The sequence below is a fragment of the Folsomia candida genome, unplaced genomic scaffold (assembly GCF_002217175.1).
Source record: "Folsomia candida strain VU population unplaced genomic scaffold, ASM221717v1 Fcan01_Sc038, whole genome shotgun sequence".
In the NCBI taxonomy this organism is placed as follows: Eukaryota; Metazoa; Arthropoda; class Collembola; order Entomobryomorpha; family Isotomidae; genus Folsomia; species Folsomia candida.
In genome coordinates, this window is record NW_019091230.1 from 1,124,417 (window position 1) to 1,146,885 (window position 22,469).

Genomic DNA, 22,469 nt, shown 5'->3' on the forward strand with positions numbered 1-22,469 from the left:
CTAAGGGGGTGAGACTTTGTATCCGTAAATATGTATGGCCATATTTTTTCGCACTAATTTAAGCAAATTCCAACATCGTTTCCATCATCGTACTTTGTGTGAAATTTCATTAGCTATATATTAAACAGTAAATAGATCGACTTAAGGAACAACTCTATAAATCACAGCCTAAATACACATCATAATAAGTCATAAAAGATGGCATCACAGCCCCAAAAATCGGCACATTTTTAATTTATCGGTTCCCATTGCATATAAACGTAAAAAATCCAATCTATCATTGCAAGAATGCAAATTCTTAGCATAACGTATCAGCAAATATTTACAGTTGGAAATATATACACTCAAAACAAAACGGTGTCAATATATGACTTAACCGCCTTGGTTACAATTGTGATTCCGAGTAGTGATGAATTTTTTCCGTCCGGTCATAACATTATAACTACCGGTATCAAAATCATCATAACTCGGATTCAACATTGCAACCAAGGCGGTTAAGTCATATACTGACACCGGCGGTGTTGATTCGACAAATTTTTATTTTGAGTGTATTAATAACTTGCAGGTATTTATTTCCACAAGTCAAGATATGTAAACAAAAAAAAGGTCTATATCATTTCCAACAGAAAAAAATAAATCATTTTTAATCGCTAATAACTCATACACAATTTGTATGTACAACAATTAAATTTCTCGAATATAGGGTGATCTTTATCAAATGAGGTATATCAATTTTTCGCAACAATTCACACCTTAAATCGCATCCCCCTTCTGCCACGAGTATGTCGACAAACAATCTTGCAGAATTACGTAATCCCCCCCCCACCGGATGCAAGGCACTTTCCAACCCCCAAATTTTTCGGGCTACCGATTCCTCCTATTTCTGAACCCATCGCACGTCAACACCCAGACGGCAGGGCCCGTGAGAGGGGCGGGCAAGCCGGGCGGTTGCCCGGGGCGCTGAGGCGCCGAGGGGCGCCAGGGGGCGCCAACGATTAAATGATATGTTAAGTAATTTATTGACATAATCGTAGCAAATAAATTAAAATGAAACTGATAGAAGTAAAGTTTATATTTTGAATATTCCACAGCAATGAGTGGTATTTTTCAGTTTTCTTTGAGTAGGGTCTGCCACTTCCTCACTGGTTTTTATTGGCTTAAGTTTGCTGTTGTAATAGAATCCCTGAAAACCCAAATGCTATCGTGGTTCTCTTGGAATTTTTGTAAGACTTTGAAGCAAGTTGAAATAAACTTATACCTAACTTCACTGTTAATCACCACTAATTTAGTTATCGCATTCAGCATGGAATTTTGAGGATTTTCTCATGTGAATTGAATTTATAATATCACCAGCATGCACATAAATCCTATGTTTGAATATACTGGGGTCTTAAATAAATTATATTTATTCAAAAACCACCAAAAATCCCCGAAAAAGCCCTTCCATATGGGTTTTCTAGAATATTCACTGTTTTTCGAACGCCGCCTTCGACTTTAATATTAACATTTAACAGGCAGAAAAACGAACCGTTTTGTATAAAATCACGGGTACCAAAATTCAGATTATTTTTCCCATTCACAATGTGACTATTTAACATGTCAAATTCAGATTTATATGAGGCTAATTGTATTTTGTCAAGGCGCGAATTTTAAACCTTTTTGCAGTCAAAACCACTGGTTTTCAAAAATCTTGAACTTTTCGAAGTTAATAGCGACTTAAAAAAATTCAAAAGCATGTTTGTTCAGAAGAAATATCTGATTTATTAAAATCCAATTTTTGCGTCATTTTAAGTTTAAGATTTTTTGCTACTTTCTGACATTACTGAAAGCAAATTCTGGCCAACTTTAAATTTCATTTAGCATTGCTGATGAATTTTGATAAGCCATGTAAGTCCTGCTAATCAATATGTTTTCGAATTTTTCGAATTTTAAAACTTCTAGAATTTAAGAAATCAGAGGTTTTGGCTGTAAAAAAATTAAAATGCAAGTATAGGGCTTGAATTAGAGCTTTCTTTTATTGGTGTCTTAAGGACACTAATATTTTTTTTGTAATTTAAAAATTCAAAAATAAGGACACAGTCCTTATTTTTTGGTGAAAAAACAAAATTGGTCCGTGGTGCATCAGAATTTTAAATGCGAATACATTTTGAGCCAATTGATTTCTTTCTAGAGTTTCTCATTAAAATATCGAATAACTAATTTTTAGACAAGTTATAAATATTATTATGGCCTTTTTTTACCCCTCGAAAAAATAATTTATGTAGATATAGAAATAAGGGAAAAATTAGGGGCGCTCAAATATATTTTGCCCGGCTAAAGTTTTGGAGTCGCACGGGCACTGCCAGACGGAGGCACCATATGTAACTGTGAAGGCAACTTCAGGTCCTACCTCGGTTTACGATTATCCCGTCGCCACGAATTCCCCAGTTTCCATCAAGGTCGAGGCAGTTACCCGGAAGACCGATTTTTTAGTCGGGCGCTGTTGCCCGAAGGGATAAAATGAGACGAAGATAAAAAATAACTGGAAACTTTGAAATCATTTTTCTACGATGGACGCAATTTATGCAAGAGTGAGAAATTGATATGCAATTTTATGTAATTCTCCTTACATAAATAATATGATACAGATTTCGCATTAGAAATAGAAATAAGTTACTTGTAAATGAATACTTTGCCGATAAGTTGTATGCATATGAACGTGTATTTGAATTAATTTGACAGCAACAATAAAAAATTCTGCTGAAAATTGAATATGTAATTACACTTTTGCATCCAAATCCATAATTCATGAGTTTGGCATGAAAAGTTTGGGTGACAAGTTTTATTAGCATTTTAATCGACGTTAATAATTTATTTTTGATAATTGGTTACCTATTGTGGGTGACAGGTATGTGATTGTGATTGATAACGTCATAACACCTTTTGCAGGTAACAATATGAAATAACTTCTCGCTACTAATTCTAATTAAATTATTAAAACACTTGAAGGTATTTAATATTACATATTTAGTGTCATCACATATGGCAAATCTTGCATAGCTAAGAAACGTATGCATATGTACATGTGTACACGATAAGGCCGGTGCATATTTGTAGTTGAGAAGGTAATAATTTTTCCGGCTGTATTAAAGTAGCACCCATTTACTCAAAATCTCATCAAACTTAAGTCTCGCTTGTGTTTAAAACTGTTCAAACATGTATAAATGCCTTAATATTAAGAAGTATGAATCCATTTAGAGAATGCGTACGAATCTAGCTAAATCTAATTGAAATAATTGCCAACGTTGGATGAACATAACTATTTATGCACAACCGCACTTATTAATTTGGTACATATGACAAGATGGAAAAGGAATTTTCAAAATAGTGATCCCAGTAGTAACCCAGAAGTGACCAGAATGTTAATGGACAAGTTGATTTAGAATTTGGAAAGAATTAGAAGATCAATTTTTACAAAAGTCGCTAGCAAATTAATATGAAACTCATTGTATATTTTTATTATCAACTTACAACTTACGCCAAGGTTTTCTGGAAATCAACTCAGCCTCGAAATAAATTTTGAAAACATTGTGATCTCAGTAGAATGAAACACACTGGACAAGTGAAAGATGTTAGAACCAGTTGAAACACAACTTAATTTATGTTGATCCCGGCTCATCATAAAAATTTACTTCATTTAAAATCCACGCTTCTTTGAAACGTGGATTTTACATGTTGTTTGTGTACGTGAAAATTGTAAAAAGATACGTAATAATCAGTCCTATCACTTATTTTACATTATGTCAGTTTTATACGTTCATATTATAAGTTGATTACAAGTTAAATATGAAAAGTCTTCCGTGAATTTATCATTCAGCGGTGGCGACGATATGTCGTGTAATTTGAATTTGAATTAGGCATCCAGATGCCAAAAATTATAATCAAGCGTCATCAAGCTTATAATTAAGTAAATCGTACAAAGTTTGCAACACGAGTTACACAATGTAATTGTCGGTGTACAATTCTATCGCATTTATAAGTTTTACATAAAATCTCCAGTACGGCGTGGCGTGTTACAATTTTATTCGCCTAAATATAATCAGTACCACCTGCCGTTGTTAAAAACAAGACGTTAATATATTTCAAATCAACTGAAATATCGGTTTGGTGCAGCTTTTGGGCTTTCATACAAAAGTTATACTAATTCTGATTCGTTGTTGTGAATTATATCAGATTATTGGTTTTCCACACAACATGCTACGCATGACGTTGGAAAAATTTGCCCTTAAAAGCAACCCGTCTCCTGGGATTCATTACCAGTCACCATTTCTCCAATTAATAAACCCAACCTAAGAACTTCAACTACGCAGCAGATCTGAAAAGGTGGAACACATTTAAGAAATTTCCTATTTGAAAATATATTTAAAACTGAAAATTGATTTTTTAGATGGCCCGTATGATTCTTGTCGTTGCCTTGTTGGCCGCCGTAGCCGTGTCGAACACAGAGGTAAATTCCAAACAATGCCTATTCAAAAGCATATTTCTGCATAAAAATGTTCTCAATTTTATAGGCCTGGTACTGCGCTGGGACGACATTGATGTGCTCCTTATTGGAACAAGGCGCTAAAACCTGCCCGTCGGCGAACAGCCCTTGTGGTATGCGTATAATGATTTGTACCATTTAGTATTTAACGAGTATACTGAATTCCTTGGGTACTTTATTTTTAGCTGCGACAACAACAACTGCCGCCGCTACTACCGTGACTACCGCGGCAACGACTGCCGCGACTACTGCAGCTACCACTGCAGCTACGACTGCCGCAACTACAGCTGCCACAACCGCAGCTACTACCGCAGCCACGACCGCCGCGACTACCGCCGCGACTACGGCTGCCACTACGGCTGCAACAACTGCCGCGACCACCACCGCCGGCACAACCGTTGCCCCTGCCTCGTTGAAATGGTGCTACCTTGGTGACTACCTCTTGGCGGGATCCAACTGCAATGCCATCGGAACCAGTGAGTTTAAAATTTCGTAAAGTTTCTTTCGCGACACGGATTATACAAATTGAATCATCTGTAGCTCAAGTCTCCTTCACATCATGGATGAACTTGCTGGTCAATGCTGTCGCTGGTGGCACCCCAGTCAGTAAGTTGCCGAAATATATTAAGTCTTTCCAGTTCAGTGTTGGGGAAGGGATACTTACTTACATTCCTTGTTTCCTTTAGGCATTAGCATCGGCTGGACCACACTTGGAGCTCTTATTCTTGGGTAGATTTTGACTAAACATTTATTTGCCACTTTATCTGTCTACTCTTCAATCTGTGCATTTGAAGCATGTTCTACCTAAATTTATCTCCTCATTTCGATAAATAAATGAATATTCTGTCGCAAGTTAAAGTTTCGATTTTTAACGATCCGATTGAAATTGCATAATTGTTAATTATTAATGCCGTATATGGAGTACACACATTACATTTCTATTTTTATTTTGGCAGATAACAGTAGATACATGCATATGTAGTAATTCAGTAATTCAGTTTTGAAAACTTTGGGGGTCTAACCAAGTCAAAAATCGGTCTTGGAACCTTGGTGGTGTAACCAAGTCAAAATTAAGTTTTGGGAACTTTAGGGGTGCAACCATATCAAAATTCAATTTAGGAAATTTGTGAGGGGTACCGAAGTCAAAATTTAATTTTGGAAGCTTTGCATTGGTGCAGCTATGGCCAAGTCAAAATTCGATATTATTATTTTGACTTCGCCACACCCCCAAAGTTCCCAAATTTGATTTTTGACTGGGTGACACCCCAACGTTTGATTTCGAAAGGGTTAAGTTAATTAGAAATGGTTATATTACACAATTAAATAAATTAATAAATTGCAAGAATAAAATTTCTGTATTGTAATCTCAAAATGTCGATATTTCAGTATTTGGATATCGAGAATTTCGGTATTCAAGCCCTAAGCCCAATGAAGTGAAATGAAATGAACCAAAGTGACTGAATATGAATGGAAACCTTCATCCGGAAATCAGAATGACTGACTTTTGAATGAAGAATATCCTTTAAGAGGCATGATAGTTATTTATGTAAATACAAACAGCCATATTTATAAATACATATACATATGTATTTATGGTGGCACTTAGCAGTGGCATATATGTGGGTGACCCATATACGAAGGAAGTTCGGAAATTAATCGACCTGAACATGTTTCCTCAATCAATATGAGGTACTTGCACTTCCACTAGTCCCCTGCGAGGTAAACACACTTTGTCCCCTAAATTTCACACTTTCTATCGCGGTTTTATGAATGACTTTCGAAAAAAAAAGTCAAAACTGCTGATTTCACCTCATCTACAGAGGGTGTCCCATTTATTCGTGGAAAGGTTCGACAATTTTTTTAACCCACGAGGGAAACTAAATATTTTAAAGGCGTTACTTGCTAGATATGACGGCCCTTGTTCTTAACTTAACGAATGCTTCGCTTTTTATCCGATAAAAATACTCCCAGACACTTTTCTACGGTGTTTTTCTTCCACTCATTATTCTAAGCGTTCCAAAATGAGTAAAAATTCGTAAATCGTCGAATATAAAAATTGCCCCTTCACGATGAAAAACCCGAAATAAACCAATCCGTCATGGACTAATTATTACCCAGGATTGTCTTGATTTTTTACCACTGCAGGACCAAAATCACCGTTATCCGTTTTTGCGCACTGCTGCGTTTTCTTGGAAGTAAGCGCAGAAAAGTTTGTGGGCTTTGAATGAGCAGACCGAAATAGGTCATTTTTGTTCCAATATTTTCAAAATCGGTTTTAATTAGTCTCCTAATTGTAACACCCAAAAAATTTGGGAAAAATGACACCCCTTCAAGGCGACGCCACTTAGTTTCTGAACGCCTTTCGCATGTATGTATTTGTGCCACTATTATTATTAAGGGGCGAAAGACCTTTATGCGATCGTTATATCCGTCTTTCTGTCTGTCTGTCGGTCCGTTGGTCCGATAACTTTTTAACTGAATGTCATAGAGAATTGAAATTTTGAACATAAACCCCAAACGACAAGGGACGGGGCGTGTTCGAAGATGGATACTGTGACATCGTCACAGTGACGAAAAGTGCCGAAAAAGTATCACATTTCAGTTTTGACATTTGACACAACATTTATGGCTAATTTGCGGCGACAAATTCAATGGTGACCTTAATTTTGACCTCAAAGTTAAAGGTCACAGAAAGGTCATCAACAGTTAAATACATACCTATGTCAATTTGACTTGAAATTTAACCCCGAATTCAATGGGGGCTTCCATTTTGACCTAAAATGTCACAAAACGGTGAACAAATGTTAAATTGTCACAAATGTCTAAAACACGTTAGATGTGTATCAATTTAACAGATTTTGAACACTGAATAGTGAACACTGAAAATTTTGACTTGTGATACCTCGGTGACCGTTTTAAAAATTTTTAGCGGGCAAAAACTATATGATATTCATTTTTAAGTATGAAACGCTTATTTGATCCCTTGGTTACATTCATTGTAACGGTTTATTATGCGTCGTACTGTACTGGTTTACCTGGTTGATTTGAATGTCACTGTTGTGCTCGCTCGATCCAACTACCCGTCGAATCCGTAACACCTATGGATGTATGTGCCTGCAGTTCTGAATATTGAGCTCCGAGTAAGGACACTTTAACTTAAACCTTCTTAAATACCTAGATGTGTGCTTATAACTTGAGATACGGTCATAAATACTTTACGTAATGTCGGCGAATTGAAAAACTCAAAACTGTAACTAAAAATTACAGTGCTTATAATAATTTATTATAAAAACTCTAATTTATTAGGACATCACTAAATTAACCCCTCGCACGACAAAAAATTCTAGACAACCAACAACAAACTTAACGTGTGTACACTACGTGTAGACACGTGTAACGTGTAGACACACTGTAGGTGTATACTTCACGACGCGGGGGGACGAGATATAAGGTAGCTATTTTGGAATTTTCACATTGCGTGCTCTTACCATTTTCAAGACTTTCCAATGCTATATTACGAGGCCGAGTATCGCAATGATAACCTCTCCAGCCTTTCTTCCCATGAACTTGCAAGTTTCAAATATACAAAATTAAGTAGACCGTGACATGGTTAATTAAAGAAGTGGAACAGTTGTTACTTATCTCATCAGTTTTTTTTATATACATTAGGGTTTGCAGAGAAAAAAATGAATAATTTTGCTCTCTTTTTTTCTGACGTCTTTCATCAATATTTGGTTTATACAAAAATTTGAGCTTTTAAAAAATATGCTTCATACAACTGATAGACTACTAAATGGTGCATAAACTGCAAAAGAATTGAAATCGATATATTCATCAGTAACTCACTTATAGTAATTTGAATTTTTAGGTTCCCCTTACCCGAATAATATTGCTCCCTAGAGTATCTTTGGTTGGAGGATTCTCAATGAGAGCAAGGGGATCATTTTTCTTGAGGGTGACAGAATTATTCGTTTTGAGGGGTAAGCATTTTGAGGTATAAATTGGTCGGATGTAACTAATTGCCATCGTTTTCTAGCAAAATTGATTAAGGGATATATGGAGGACACAATAAGATGGGTTTCAGATTTTTGGATAATCGTTTGGGCACTGTCCGCGGCCAAATTAGCTTCGGAAACCGCTTTTACGATTCCACCATTTTGGGGTCACCTTTTTGGGCCACCTTTGAAGATAGAAATTGGAAACTTTTAACAGGTGTTGTCGTGACCTTCAAGATCGTGTGTGCCAAATTTGGTATAAATTGCATCATGCATTCTCAATTTATCAATTTAATTGTCTTTCTACAAAATCTGTAAACATCCTGTATGCATATAGCGTGGTTAGCCAAATCAAGCAACGCGAGACATCAAAATAAACCGGATGCAAAAGGCATGGTTAGGAAATAGGAAAGTCTGGGTGTTACATCGTCGTATGTCGTAATTCTAGAAAGACCTAAGTGTTGTCAATGTTCAATTTTAAAAAAGGCCTAAGCGCGTTCATCCTTTAATTTTTAAAAGGCCTAAGTGCATTAAGTATTTACTTTTAAAAAGGCTTAAGTGCATAATAAAAACGAAAAATGCCTAATGCAATCCAGAAAGTTTAAACAATCAATAATTTATTCAAAACCATACTGATATCGTCAGTATGGGTATCTTGGTCAGATAATGTTAGGCGTGATACAATGTTCGGAATTTTGAAAGCACTCTCAGGTGGTGTGGTTCTTGATGCTCAAATGAAGTGTTCACATAATCCTGCTGTGCAATATATCATTTTCCTCAGCCCAGCGAGACAAACCCGACGGATTATTCGAAATTTGGAAACCACATCCTCAGGGGGTGTGGTTCTTAGCCTCCAATTTAGGTTACTAAAAGCTTGGTTTGTAGTGTATCATTTTGCCCAGCCCAGAGCCAATCCCAAAAGACGATTCAGAATTTCAAAACCCCATCTCCAATTAGTTAAATTCTGACATGTTTGCCACTGTCGTGGTACCTATATTATTCCGCTGTGGAGTAGAGAGGTGTAAATTTTTACACGAAAAATATTCATGGTAGTGTTTACGGGCCATATTTTGTTAACTAGAATCGATTTATCTGGTATATATTTTGTACTATACGTGTTCAAAAAAAGCTGCAAGACACCATCCAGGGGGTAGTCATTGCGAGTTATTCCGTCGAGTTTGCCTCAATGTGCTAAGAAAAGTGATATATTGAATGTCAGGATTTTATTAAAGTAATTCGTGTGCGAATAACCACACTCCCTAAGGGTGTAGTTTCAAAATTTCGAATAATCCGTAGGATTTACCTCACTGGGCTCAGAAAACTGATATATTCCATGTCAGGATTGGATTAACTTAAATTGGGCCCTGAGAACCACATCCCCTGAGGATGTGGTTTCGAAATTCTGAACATTGTATCACGCCTAGCCTAGCCCTAGCTGACAGTTAGACTCTTTTCTTATTTTTATTGTGCACTTAGGCCTTTTTAAAAGTAAGGACTTACTGCACTTAGGCCTTTTAAAAATTAACGGATGTATGCACTCAGATCTTTTTAGAATTAAGCATTGACTGCACGTAGGTCTTTTTAAGTAGAATTAGTACGACTGTAGACACTATGTCAATGATTAAAGTAATACACCATTTAAATTTTAACTTGCGATGGAATAATCATTTATTCATTGAAAAGGAAAGGATCAATTTGGATAGAACATATTTCAAATTTAACAAAGACAGAGGAAGAGATAGATAGATTGATAAACAGATAAAGTAACATAGACATGTTTAGTAAAAATCTATCCAAGAAGAAGAGCCCCAAGTGTGGTCCAGCCAATGTTGATGTCTAAACAAGAAATATAGGTAATTACCCCTTACCCAGCACTGCACTAGAAAGACTTAAAATATGTCGACAACTTACTGACTGGAGTGCCACCAGCGACAGCATTGACCAGCATGTTTGTCCATGATGTGAACGAGAGGGGTGCTGAACACGAGGCAATTGTTACAATTCGTATCATGAAAGATATTTCATAACATTATAAACTCACAGGTTCCAATGGCATTGCAGTTGGATCCCGCCATGAGGAAGTCACCGAGGTAACACCATTTCAGAGTTGCAGGGGCAACAGTTGTGCCGGCGGTGGTAGCGGCAGTAGTTCCAGCAGTAGTCGCGGCGGTAGTAGCGGCAGTTGTTGCTGCGGTTGTTGCGGCGGTAGTAGCAGCGGTTGTCGCGGCGGTGGTTGCAGCAGTCGTCGCAGCCGTAGTCGCAGCGGTAGTCGCGGCAGTTGTCGCAGCGGTTGTCGCCGCAGTCGTCGCAGCTGTAGTTGCGGCAGTGGTCGCTGCTGTAGTTGCGGCCGTGGTTGTGGTTGCACCTAAGAACAAAGAATCCAAAGAGCTAAATATGTTCATGAAATACTTAAGACTAGCTTCATCAAATGCATACCACAAGGGTTAGGAGATGGACAGGTCTTCGTAATCGACTGTTCCATAATGGAGCACATCAATACGTTCCCAGCACAGTACCAGGCCTATGAAATAAAACACAATTTTACATATACCGTTACCTTTAAGTGTGCATTGTTGTAAATTTACCTCAGTGTTCGGCACGGCCACAGCGGCCAATAGGGCAACGACAAAAATCATGCGGGCCATCTGCAGTAAAAAGATTTTTTTAAATTCAAAAATACACAAATTTTGAAAGAAAATTCCCTAATATTTCCAACCTTTTCAGATCTGCTGCGTAACTTGGGTTTTTTGGCTGGGTTGACTTGGAGAAAGGCTGACTGGTAACGAACCTCATGACTCGGGTCGCTTTTAAAGCAACATTTGGACCACGGCATGCGTAACAAGCTTTGTGAAAAAGGTTTACAAAATGTTGTTCATTAAATCATTTGATGGACAACAATGAACAACAATTACATCAATTTAAATAAAATCAACCAGAAGCTGCCCTAAGCCGGTATTTCAATTAATTTTAAGTACATAAACACCTTGTTTTGAACAACGACAGCATTGACGGTATTATAACAAGTAAAGTAGTAACACTGCACTGCGCCATGGCCGCGGAACAGTTTAATAGAGGGACAATGTCCCCGTAGTTATTCAATGTCCCCACATTTATTCTTTTTGCATGGACCCCTACCTCCCGTACTCTACAATATGGATGTCCCCAGATATCTCCAGAGTTTCAGCGGCCACTGCCGCTTTTTATAATAAGTTTTAGGGGATATATACAGCACAAAGTTTATGTAATTTAATTATAACCATACGTTTGTGACGCTTGATAATTTTTGGCATCTGGAGGCCTAATTCACATTTAAATTAGGAAACATACCGTCAGAACTATGTACTGAATGATGGTTGCATACATTTACTTAGAAAATTTTGCATGTTGAATGTGTTATGATTTTCTGGGAACGTCCATATATTACGTCGTTAAAAAGGCCCTTGGTGGTTTTGGGATGCATCTTATTTACTCTCATGCTAAGCTCAACATGAGTAGCATACGGAAAGGCTTGGTGGGTAGTCTAAAATTCTGTGTTTTGATGACGTAATACATGGACGTTCTGTAATGCTTGGGTTTTATAACATGATCTCATAAAACTAACCCTACGTAACATTAACAAGAGGTCCAAGGTCGAGCCTCAGAGAGACAAAAGAATCAAATATGCGACATTTTGGCTAGCACACCCGATGATAAATGTGGTCTTTTAATGTGTAAATGAAGAAACCATTTTACGTAATGTTCGAAAATACGTGGATTTCCTCAGAGGCTAAGCGAGTTAGGCCCGGCGGTGGGCATAAAAAAAATCCGATCAGAGCTCCACGCCGCCGATTTTCGGCGGTGCGCCAAACGCGCCGACCCGATTTTTGGTGCCGCAGCCACTGGATAAAATCGTTGGCGATGCCACCGCGCAAATTTTTTGGCACGCTGCGAAGAAAAATTTGTTTCATATAAACCAAACAGGTTGTGTTTATACCCTCGATTTCGACTTTAGTATTGGAAATTCGTCCGTAATATGTTTGTAATGTCCGCAATATGGAAATTTAAAAGTTCACCCGAGTTTGCTTTTAGGGATTCCATAAACTTACAAAAAAATCTTTAATTGAAAATTTTGTTAAAGTTGGACTTTCATTAATCAAAGAATTCAATTCCTTCTACAGAAACATGTTTTCGAACTTTTTAACACGCAGTAAAATTTGAAAAGTTCAAGGTTTTTGAAACCCCGAGGTTTTGACTGGAAAACCTTTTAAGAATCGCCCTTCGACAAAAGAAAATTCATCCAATGTAAATCTGAATTTTACATTTTAAAGAGTCGCATTCTGAGTGGGAAAAATAATTTGAATTTTCGCACACGTGCTTTAGTAGAAAGGGGTCGAGAGTAGTGATGCAACGAGTCCTTCATTTCGAGTTCGAGCCGAGTTCGAGTACTCTGCAAAGCTCGGTGCCGAGTGCTCGAACTCGAACGAGTTCGAGCACTCGGTGAAACTCTGCAACTGAGTACTCGAAAAACCGAGTGCACTCGGCTATTCGAGTGCTCGCAGCACAAAGCACTCGACTGCTTTCCTACTTTCACTCGAAAATAAGGCAATCGAAAAGTTCAATTTGACTCATCAACAACATACATAACCAAAACCAGCTGTTAATCCAAAAATTTGTACTAAAAGGCACAAAATAACAAAATAATTGATTTTGCTGACTCAGGAGAGGTCTAAATTTTTAATTTCTACATTTGGTAGAATTGCAGTTTAGTGAACTAACTTGGATTTAGCTGAATTTTGTTGTGAATACCCTACGGTCGCCTCAGCAAGAAAAACTTTTTCTCCGCTGCGGTCTTGATAAATAAAATTTCTAGAAATTTAGGAAATTTTTGCATAAAAAATTTTTTGTCTCAGATTTCAATGAACATGATTTTTTAGACCAATTAAACTATGCTAAAAAAGAATCCGGCGGATTTTTTATTAAAAAAGTGTGCATGAAATAATTATTGTTCAAATTTTCTGAAATTTCTGGAAATTTTATTTTTCGAAACCGCCACAAAAAAAGTTTTTTTTGCTCAAGGTACTATAAGTTACTCACAAAAACAAATTTCAGCTAAATCTGAGTAAGTCCACTAAACTGGCAAATGTTATTTAAATTGTCTTGCCGTAAAAGTGAGAATAATAAAACTCGGCCGAGTGCAAAAAACTCTGCAGAGTTCGAGCTCACCAAAAAATGCGCAGAGTGCGCCGAGTACCGAGTGGAAACGAGTACTCGTTGCAACACTAGTCGAGAGTATTTCTATATTAAACTCAATGTAGTTAGATATTTATTATGCTTCTTATATAGTTATAGCATTTTGTGTCATGGTTTGCAAACCAGTTATTGTTAACTGATATCCATTTACACGTGAATAAAAGTTGAAATGAAATGAAATCAAAGACAACTTTCGAATATGACCGTTTTCCTAAAAACCACTACCCCAAGGCTAATAAATTTGATGTATTCAAGAATCTAAGATTTTAGAACATGCTAATGGTATTAAAAATTCAAGTTACGCATTAAAATGTTCAAAATTCCATGCTGAGTCCGATCACTCGATTATCACTGATTAATATTAAAGTAATAGTTTAAAGAAGCTTATTTCAATTTGCCTCAAAACGTACAAAAACCCCACAAAAGCAAAATACCGAATAAGCTTTGTAGGTCTTCAGGGATCTGATAACAAGAACCACAGAAATCTGCATAAGCCAAAAAAACCAATGATGGCTACATAACTCAAAGGGAACTGAAAAATATCATTCATTGCTGTAAAGAATATTCAAAAGACGAATCGTATATCAATCAAGTCCAAAAACTCATTTACTACGCTTATACATTGCTAATAAATAGGTAATAAATTACTTAGCATCATATCATATAATTGTTGGCGCCTCAGCGCCCCGGGCAACCTCCCGGCTTGCCAGGCCCTCTCACGGGTCCTGGGTTGTGGTAGTCGATTCCTCACAGATTTTGATCCGAACGATTTTATATTACTCAACAAAAATCAGCAAATCCGTAATTTTTTGTTAACAAGCGAAATTCACCGTGCGTAGGAATTTTTACATCGTTCAAAACTTCAGCCAAACCTTCGGCTAACATAAATTCGCTTCGAAGTTTAATTCAATTAAAAAAACAGTTATGTACACGCATCAAATTGCATACGTGATTTTTCGAAGGAATTTGTAATGTTGCATTTTGTTCGAAAATTATAAATTTGGCTAAGTCTTGGGATTTTTTAAACCCAGAAACATTTAAAAATCCAAAAACCATTTTGAAAATTCATTTCTGGAAAACTTAGCCAGAAAATGTCAATTTAGCTTTAAAAATTCAACTTCGTAATTTTTGAAGTAGCGCCAAGATTCGGAAATGCGAACGGTCTTGGTGGAGAAATGTTTTTAAAATTCTTCCACGCAGCAAAATTCTCCGATTGTTACTATTTCTAAAATATGGGGCTGGTTATTTTGGTTACTGAACAAATTAAAAATAATCCGGTCAATATTTGAGTAACGGTTTAATATTTGTATTTCATATCACAAAACTGAATAAATATATTTGCTACAATTATGGACTGAGAATTATGGGTAAAAATATCGGCTGCCGCCGATATTTCACCGACGTGGAGCTCTGATTCCGATCCATGGACCGGCACAAATCCTGTGCCGTCTATGTTATTTTTAAAAAGAAATTCTACGATGACCCTCAAGAATGATAAATAAACCTGGACAATAGTTAAATAAGCAAGAATAGTAAAATTGTGAAGTGGGATGTTTCCCGAAAACTTCGTTGCTCGTGGCCCTTTAGCCTAACAGGAATTCGCAAAAAATAGATGTGGCCAAGTGATTAAAATAAATTATAATTTTGCTATAAAATTTTTAAGTGGGCTCAAATGGCCCGGCCCCTTTGGGGCCCGGCCCTGGAGAATATACCCATCCCGCAGCTAGTCACTTAGGCTCTGGATTGATTTCCTCTACAGTGATAGTAACAATTATTCGACCGTGTTTTGATCTGGCGAATCTCATAACTACTCAGAATCTTAATTCTAAATTTACCCATGTTAGAAGCACAGACAGATGTTGTTTAGGCTGAGTTCATTGTTTTTGAAAAATGCGGATAAGGTCAACTGTTACACAAATTTTTACAAACGTAGCTACAACTAGTAATTAGGTTCATTTTATTTGTGTTAATAGCCCAACTTATCCTATCCTGCACATTCCGGCGTCTTTTTTACTTCACTACTGGTTTTTTTAACAAAATTATGAATTTTCGTTTTTTATCGATTTCTCAAAATTCCTACGTCCGATTAAAACCTTGCCGGATAATTATGGGCTAACTAAATATCACTTTGTTGAATGGCTGAATTTAAAATCAAGTTGTACAACTTTTTTATTTTTATTTTTGACTTTTATGACCTGCAACTTTGATAAATCGACTTGCATTTACATATTTTACATGATAATAAAAAAAACATGCATGGAAAAACTGATCGCTTTTCTAACACAAATTACCAAAGCATCGCAAACTGTGTCACCTGAATCCCTTAGCAAGGGTTTTTGATGAAAGAAATAAAGCAACCACCTGCAAGTAAGTGAGCGTCCATAAATCACGTGATTGATTTTGAGAAAATTTTAACCCCCTCCCTCCCCCCTTTTGGTAACCAATGGTGATAAATGAATTACCCCCCCTGTCGTCACGTTACTCAGGCTATTGGGTAGTAAGGAATAACTGATCGCAGATTTAAAAATTTAAATTTAATTTCACCCCGCTCCCAATGTAATCAAGTGGGCACGTGATTTTCGCGCGAAGATATCCTGCGATCATTTATTCCATAATAACCAATAGTAATAGCACATAAATAGCAGATACATACTTCATTTTTGTTAGAAAGTGTTGTTTTACATCAGCAATCAAAGTAAAGATAGGGTTCGCTAGGAAAGTAAAGAAACATTTGAAAAAGTATATTTGTTTGTATGAATGAAAAATTGTCACTGAGTTGGAACGCGGTAGTTTTGTAGTCCATGCGATTGACTACCCGAATCTGAAAACCAGAAGTCGATATCTCGAATAGTTCAAAAATGAGAAAAAAAATCAGAACACCTCGCAAAAGAGTTTGCCACTACTACGAAAACGTGTGCGGGCGCGTTCGGATAATGGTTAATAGCCACTTCGAAAGAGAAAAAATTCATAATGGGATAATTTGCAGAGTTTTAGATATGTATGTATGAGGGGAGGAGGAATGCTGAATTCAAAAAATAAAAAAATCGTCCAGCTCATGTAGCGACCCCCAAAGTGATACGTAGACTTCAGGAGGAATGCCAAAATAACCTTTGGATATCAGATGGTAATTTGGGCTACAAATTGAAAATAGCAACATTAAGTTTACATGACATTAAACCTACGAAGTTGGGGGTCAAATCCTATAACGCGACACCTGCACCAAAGTACACCTAGGTCAGCAATAAAGAGCGAACCAACTCTCGGCAGATTGCTGAAAAACGAGTCAAGCAAAACATGCCCATGATTCTGGTGATGGATGATGAGACCAAGTGCTCGATTGATCCAGATAAAGTCCCTGGGAGGAAGTACTACTCATGTACTAATAAGAAAACGTTTAAAGATTCCTTCAAATACACACCGAAGTCAAAATTCCCCACAAAGCACATAATCGGGCAAGCATTGGACTCATTGGGGGAGGCCTCAAAGCCGTTCGTGACCACAGCCACCATGACCTCGGGGAGATATCGGAACGATTGTGTAAAGATCTTGATCCCCTTTATCAATAATCGTAATGTACTTTTCTGACCGGACACAGCAACATGTCATTCTTCAAAAGTTGTTCTGGACTACCTGCGGTCGAAAAAAATCGATTTTGTTGCAAAAAAGTAATACGTCCCTCGGCCATGACCAATTGAACGATTTTGGGCATTATGCAAGAGAGAATATAGTCGTCGAACAAAACCAGGCAAAAACTTGAGAGGATTCCGTCACATTTGGACACACACCTTAAAAGAGGTAGCAAGAAAGAGTGGCAAAGCACTTCTGTGGACCGCGAGACAACAAATTCGCCAGATAGGAAGGATGGGGGTCTATGGACCATATGAAGCAAAAAATTGAACGTCAAGGACTTTGTTCTAAACCCTTAAAAATGTCATTGTAATTAAAGAAGTTTTCCGGATTTTACAGGCATTTTTCAAATGTTTCTTTACTTTCCTACCTAACCCTATTATTATTATTATTTAATAGGGGTACGCTATTTGGAATTTTTAGGTCTTATTAGTTTTTCTGAAACTCAAAGCTTATGGTACTGTAAAGTCCGTCTTTCTGTCTGTGCAACAATTTCAAAACGGATTAACCGATCTACTCGAAATCTTAACCTAATGTGCAATATTCGACAAAGCTATATACTAAGCCACGTTAACCCAAGCACAAATAAAATTAAGACTGTATTCCCGAAAAGTTAAAATATGTTTGTATGACGAAGTTAAGGTGTTTGACGTTAACGAATACGTAAATATTGTCAAATTTATGTAAGGTTCGTAATACATTAATATCACCCCTGTCGTCTATTTTCATCCACAGGTAAAAAAAAGTGTACTTATACCCAGTAGGCAATTCGTTGGTCGAATTCTCTGCGACGATAGCGAATTTAGAGCGAATTCGCTGCAGCGAAAAATCGTTGCGATTTCGAGGGCTACATCACTTAGAACCCGCAACGACGTCGCCACGATATATTTCTCGTCGAAAAATCGAAGACAATTCGCTACGAATTCGATCACGAAAAATCGCTGGTCCTTCGAGCAAAGAATTGTTCATGCGAATTCGCAACGAATTCGGAACGACTTGACAGAATTTTATTGTCCATATAAAATTTGAGCAGCGATTTCACACCGAAATCGCAACTACTCCTCGCCTTTCGATCACGTGCCCTTCGACCGGCAGGTCTTTTAAGTAAACTATCACAACGGAGAAAACTTAATAAATAATCCTTCTCTAGTGCAAATCAATAATTGATTTATTAGTGATTCAATTTCTGAAATCCACGGGTGCTGAAATCTTTTGGTAAGTGGGTAGTTGATACAAATAACCACACTTAACTTAACCTAACATATTTCTTACACATTTGGTAATTTGTAGAAGGAAATACTTCTTAGATCTCTATAAGATGGTCTGACGTTACTCACAAAATGTGTTTGCTCACTGGGGAAACTGTATTTGCAAAGTTATGTTCAGATAAGTCATATTATGTCTGGTTAAAACATTATTCGATATAAAATGTTAACTAAATAATTCAAATTTTATAAAGTCTGTTAATTAACCCGAATGTCATGTCGCTTACGAAGAAATCCGTGGACGCCGTTCTCCTAAAATTTTTGAAAAAGGCAGAGATTGAGAAACAATTGTAAGCAATTCTAAATTTTACATATGTAGTAGGATTGTGAAAAATTGTTCTAAACTTCATGACGTCATTTTATAGAAAACCCAACTCCAGCCTGACACAAGTCAATACAGAAAATTCAACAATCGAAAATGATACTCCCATGGGTATTATAAATTCGAATGTTATTTAATATTTTGGTTTGTGTTTTATGCTTTAATATGTGTGTATGTATTTATATTACGTTTTAATAATCTTCCATTTCTTTCGGCAAGAAAAAACGAATAAAAAAGGTGACATTGAATTCGCAGGGAAATCACGCCGAAACGAATCGAAATCGATGCGACTCAGAGCGAAATCGTCATAAAAATGCATCTCGAATTCTTAACGATGCACCGCGAAGTTGCTGCGAAATTCGCTAAGAATTCGCTGCTCTTTCGCACAGATTCGGCGGTTATTTAGCTCTGTTTTCGACGTAGATTCGATAGAGATTCGCTACGATTCGATGCTGGTGCTTCGCTACGATATCGCAGGGATTCGTTGTGTACTGGGTATTACATGCCATCTGACTAACACCATATCAATTCTTCTGCTCACCATTGATTATGTACGAACAGGAAAATCATTTGTCAATTTTTGAATTTGTCGGTTTTGTCTAGCGGGGCGCCCTACGGCACCCTTCACAATTTAGCGTCCTAGGCAGTTACCTAGGCTGCCTGACCATTAAGCGGGCCCAGTGAGTGAGTGAGAGGAGTGCGGAACAAGGGACAGGAGGCGAAAATGAGTGAAGTTGGGTGAAGTGAAATTCAGTTCCACAGGTTTGTTTGCCATTATTCTCAAAAAGACGCCTTATAGCAGATTTGGGTGACGCTAGAGTTGCCAACTCGGCTTGGCTTGAATCGGCTTATTGAGTTGAGTTGAGTCAAGCTGAGTTGAGTTTACCTCAAGTAAGCCGCTGACTCAATAAGCCGGCTTATTGAGTTGTGAGTTGGAATGAGTTGGACTTGGCTTGACTCGGCTTGACTCAATAAGCCGCTGGCTCCGCCTCCTCGTGCTTACACACGTATGTACATACACACAAACTTATTTACTTCCCTCGACTACTTGTATTGACAAGTTATTTGCACCTTAATTGTTTACTAAATTATTATTCGATTTTGTGTTTTACTATATCAAAAATTTAAAATTGAGACGGATCTTGAAAATCTAATATAAACTCAGCTGTTTAATTTTTCTAAATCATAAATCTTTTAAAAACAATTCGTAGGTTTTTTAAATGTGTAAATTTACTGAATTTATTTTATTAAACTAGATACTATATAGTAATTGAATGAGGAAATATTTATTTTTAACTGTGACAATGGATCCAATTGTAGTTTCAGTTGCTGCATTTAATCGCAAATTACTACATCTACATACATATGTACATATATATGTAATTGTGTAGTTTATAATAAGTTAATGTTAGTCTAAGTTTAAATTATTGATTTCATTTGGATGCTTAGTATTTTAAAAGTCCACTTTAATTTTTCTAAATGTTATTTTGGTTGTTATAATTATTAAATGTCCATTTACTTAAACCAGAATGTATGTCCATAAGCTGACTCGGCTTATTGAGTCGAGTCAAGCCAAGCCGGCTTATTGAGTTGTGAGTCGAAGCAAGCCGGCTTGCTTCTGACTCGGCTTGCTTCGACTCACAACTCAATAAGCCGGCTTGTTTTGACTCACAACTCAATAAGCCGGCTTATTGGCATCTCTAGGTGACGCCAATGCTGAGTGATGAGATGGATGTATGAGAAATGATTTCCAATAATTCTTCATTTAATTTTAATATGCGATAGAATATTCATTTATTTCTCCAAACGGAAAGAATGAATTTAGAATATTCTTCAAATTTATCACAGACAGATGAAGGAAAAAGAGATATTGATGGACAGCGAAAGTAGGAGTTACGTATTCGGTTAACATCTACCCAAGAAGCAGAGCTCCAAGTGTGGTCCAGCCGATGCTGATACCTATACGGAAAAAGTAATGTCATTCGTTGCCCCATAATTAATACTGTATAGTAAAAAGGCTTCCGGAGTACTTACTGACTGGGGTGCCACCAGCGACAGCATTCACCAGCATATTTGTCCACGATGTAAAGGAGAGTGGTGCTAAAAAGAGGGGACATTTTCTTTATCACAGCACAAAAGAAATTTCAGAAAATGTTAAACTCACAGGTTCCAATCGCATTACAGTTGGATCCGGCCATCAGGAAGTCACCAAGGTAACACCATTTCAGGGTGGCAGGGGCAACCGTTGTGCCGGCAGTGGTGGCGGCGGTGGTCGCAGCAGTAGTAGCCGCCGTTGTCGCGGCGGTAGTCGCTGCTGTAGTTGCGGCGGTGGTAGCTGCGGTAGTCGCGGCAGTCGTTGCTGCCGTTGTCGTTGCAGCTACAAGTATCAATTTGTTAATATATATATAATTGTTGAATACTAAATGTTAGCATTATAATTTGTCCTCCACAGGAACCCAGATTTTCTCGAAGTCAATTCGTAAATGCAGAAATCAGAGTCGCGGTCGGAATGGATTCGAATTACGACTCGGATTCGAGTTTTGGATCCCGGAATCGAGAAGTCGTGCGGGGAAGTAATTAGTAAACTCATACCACAAGGGTTGCTGGCAGATGGGCAGGCACCCGACATCTGTTCTATGATGGAACACATCAAGACGTTCCCAGCACAATACCAGGCCTATAAAATTAGACAGATTTGTAGATAAAATCTGTAACTATGATTTGTTTTAAATTTACCTCAGTGTTCGACACGGCCACGGCGGCCAACAAGGCAACGACAAGAATCATACGGGCCATCTAAAAAATTAAAGCTACGCCTTTAAAGGAATTGCCTACCCTCTAAAGTATAAAATTTTGCAAATTTTTTCCAACCTTTTCAGATCTGCTGCGTAATGGAGATTTTCGGCTGTATTGTTAAATGGGGAAATGTTAACTGGTGAAGAGTCTCAGGACACGGGTCCTTTTTAAAGCTAGATTTCGCCAACGTCATGAGTAAGCAGCTTTGTGATTAGACAAGCTTGATTTTGTGTACAACAACGAACAATAATTTCATCAATTTAGATCTAGACAACAAGAATCTGCCCCAAACCGATATTTTGATTAATTTGAAATACATATCCCCATACTCTTAACATCGGCAGCATTAATCCGAGTAAAATTATAACACATATGCGTATTATAAATTAAGCGAGATACAGTGCAAAGTTTATATAATTTAATTATACGCATACGTTGATGACGCTTGACGATAATTTTTGGCATCTGGAAGCCTAATTCAAATTCGAATTATACGACATAGCGTCATAACTAATGAATGAGAACATACATAGGGAAAATTTTGCATGCTATATCTGCAATGTTTTTAAGGATTATTCGTATATTACGTAATTAAAGATGTGGTTTTGGGTCATCTATTTGTGTAGCTTATGTACACACGTGGTATATTTAGACTGAGGATGAGTGGAGAAAGTAATGGGTGAGCGGGTAGTAAAAAAATCTGTTTTTAATTA

At 37.2% G+C, this 22,469-nt stretch overlaps 3 protein-coding genes across 4 annotated transcripts; 1 reads left to right on the top strand and 2 right to left on the bottom strand.

The window, feature by feature from the left end:
- Window positions 1–4,239: 4,239 nt before the first annotated feature.
- Window positions 4,240–5,380, top strand: LOC110861201 (spore coat protein SP96). Its single transcript, XM_022110314.2, has 6 exons — window positions 4,240–4,362; window positions 4,427–4,486; window positions 4,551–4,635; window positions 4,708–4,998; window positions 5,063–5,128; window positions 5,209–5,380. The coding sequence occupies exons 2-6, from the start codon at window positions 4,427–4,429 to the stop codon at window positions 5,253–5,255; spliced, it is 549 nt and encodes a 182-aa protein (XP_021966006.1). The 5' UTR covers window positions 4,240–4,362; the 3' UTR covers window positions 5,256–5,380.
- A 4,774-nt stretch (window positions 5,381–10,154) lies between these two features.
- Window positions 10,155–11,583, bottom strand: LOC110861188. Its single transcript, XM_022110297.2, has 7 exons — window positions 11,501–11,583; window positions 11,234–11,360; window positions 11,103–11,162; window positions 10,954–11,038; window positions 10,559–10,882; window positions 10,429–10,494; window positions 10,155–10,353 (listed from the first exon to the last, which is right to left on the bottom strand). The coding sequence occupies exons 1-7, from the start codon at window positions 11,566–11,568 to the stop codon at window positions 10,307–10,309; spliced, it is 777 nt and encodes a 258-aa protein (XP_021965989.2). The 5' UTR covers window positions 11,569–11,583; the 3' UTR covers window positions 10,155–10,306.
- A 9,141-nt stretch (window positions 11,584–20,724) lies between these two features.
- On the bottom strand, window positions 20,725–21,963 carry LOC110861206 (spore coat protein SP96). 2 transcript variants are annotated; one of them, XM_022110319.2, is made up of 6 exons: window positions 21,832–21,963; window positions 21,697–21,756; window positions 21,553–21,637; window positions 21,125–21,337; window positions 20,995–21,060; window positions 20,725–20,919 (listed from the first exon to the last, which is right to left on the bottom strand). In XM_022110319.2, the coding sequence occupies exons 2-6, from the start codon at window positions 21,754–21,756 to the stop codon at window positions 20,873–20,875; spliced, it is 471 nt and encodes a 156-aa protein (XP_021966011.1). In that variant the 5' UTR covers window positions 21,832–21,963; the 3' UTR covers window positions 20,725–20,872. The 2 variants fall into 2 exon arrangements, with proteins under 2 accessions (XP_021966011.1, XP_035716834.1); XM_035860941.1 differs by having other exon boundaries at window positions 21,697–21,770; window positions 21,832–21,880.
- Window positions 21,964–22,469: the final 506 nt, after the last annotated feature.

Bases quoted from the DNA above. Each gene is read 5' to 3' on its own strand.
- LOC110861201 (XM_022110314.2), top strand. From the start codon at position 4,427: ATGGCCCGTATGATTCTTGTCGTTGCCTTGTTGGCCGCCGTAGCCGTG. The intron at 4,999-5,062 runs GTGAGTTTAAAA...AATCATCTGTAG, and splicing joins CTGCAATGCCATCGGAACCA to CTCAAGTCTCCTTCACATCA. The intron at 5,129-5,208 runs GTAAGTTGCCGA...TGTTTCCTTTAG, and splicing joins CGCTGGTGGCACCCCAGTCA to GCATTAGCATCGGCTGGACC.
- LOC110861206 (XM_022110319.2), bottom strand. From the start codon at position 21,756: ATGGCCCGTATGATTCTTGTCGTTGCCTTGTTGGCCGCCGTGGCCGTG. The intron at 21,338-21,552 runs GTATGAGTTTAC...TGATACTTGTAG, and splicing joins ATCTGCCAGCAACCCTTGTG to CTGCAACGACAACGGCAGCA. The intron at 20,920-20,994 runs GTAAGTACTCCG...TTTTCCGTATAG, and splicing joins CGCTGGTGGCACCCCAGTCA to GTATCAGCATCGGCTGGACC.
- LOC110861188 (XM_022110297.2), bottom strand. From the start codon at position 11,568: ATGGCGCAGTGCAGTGTTACTACTTTACTTGTTATAATACCGTCAATG. The intron at 11,039-11,102 runs GTAAATTTACAA...TTTATTTCATAG, and splicing joins TGGCCGTGCCGAACACTGAG to GCCTGGTACTGTGCTGGGAA. The intron at 10,495-10,558 runs GTGAGTTTATAA...CCTCGTGTTCAG, and splicing joins CTGCAATGCCATTGGAACCT to CACCCCTCTCGTTCACATCA.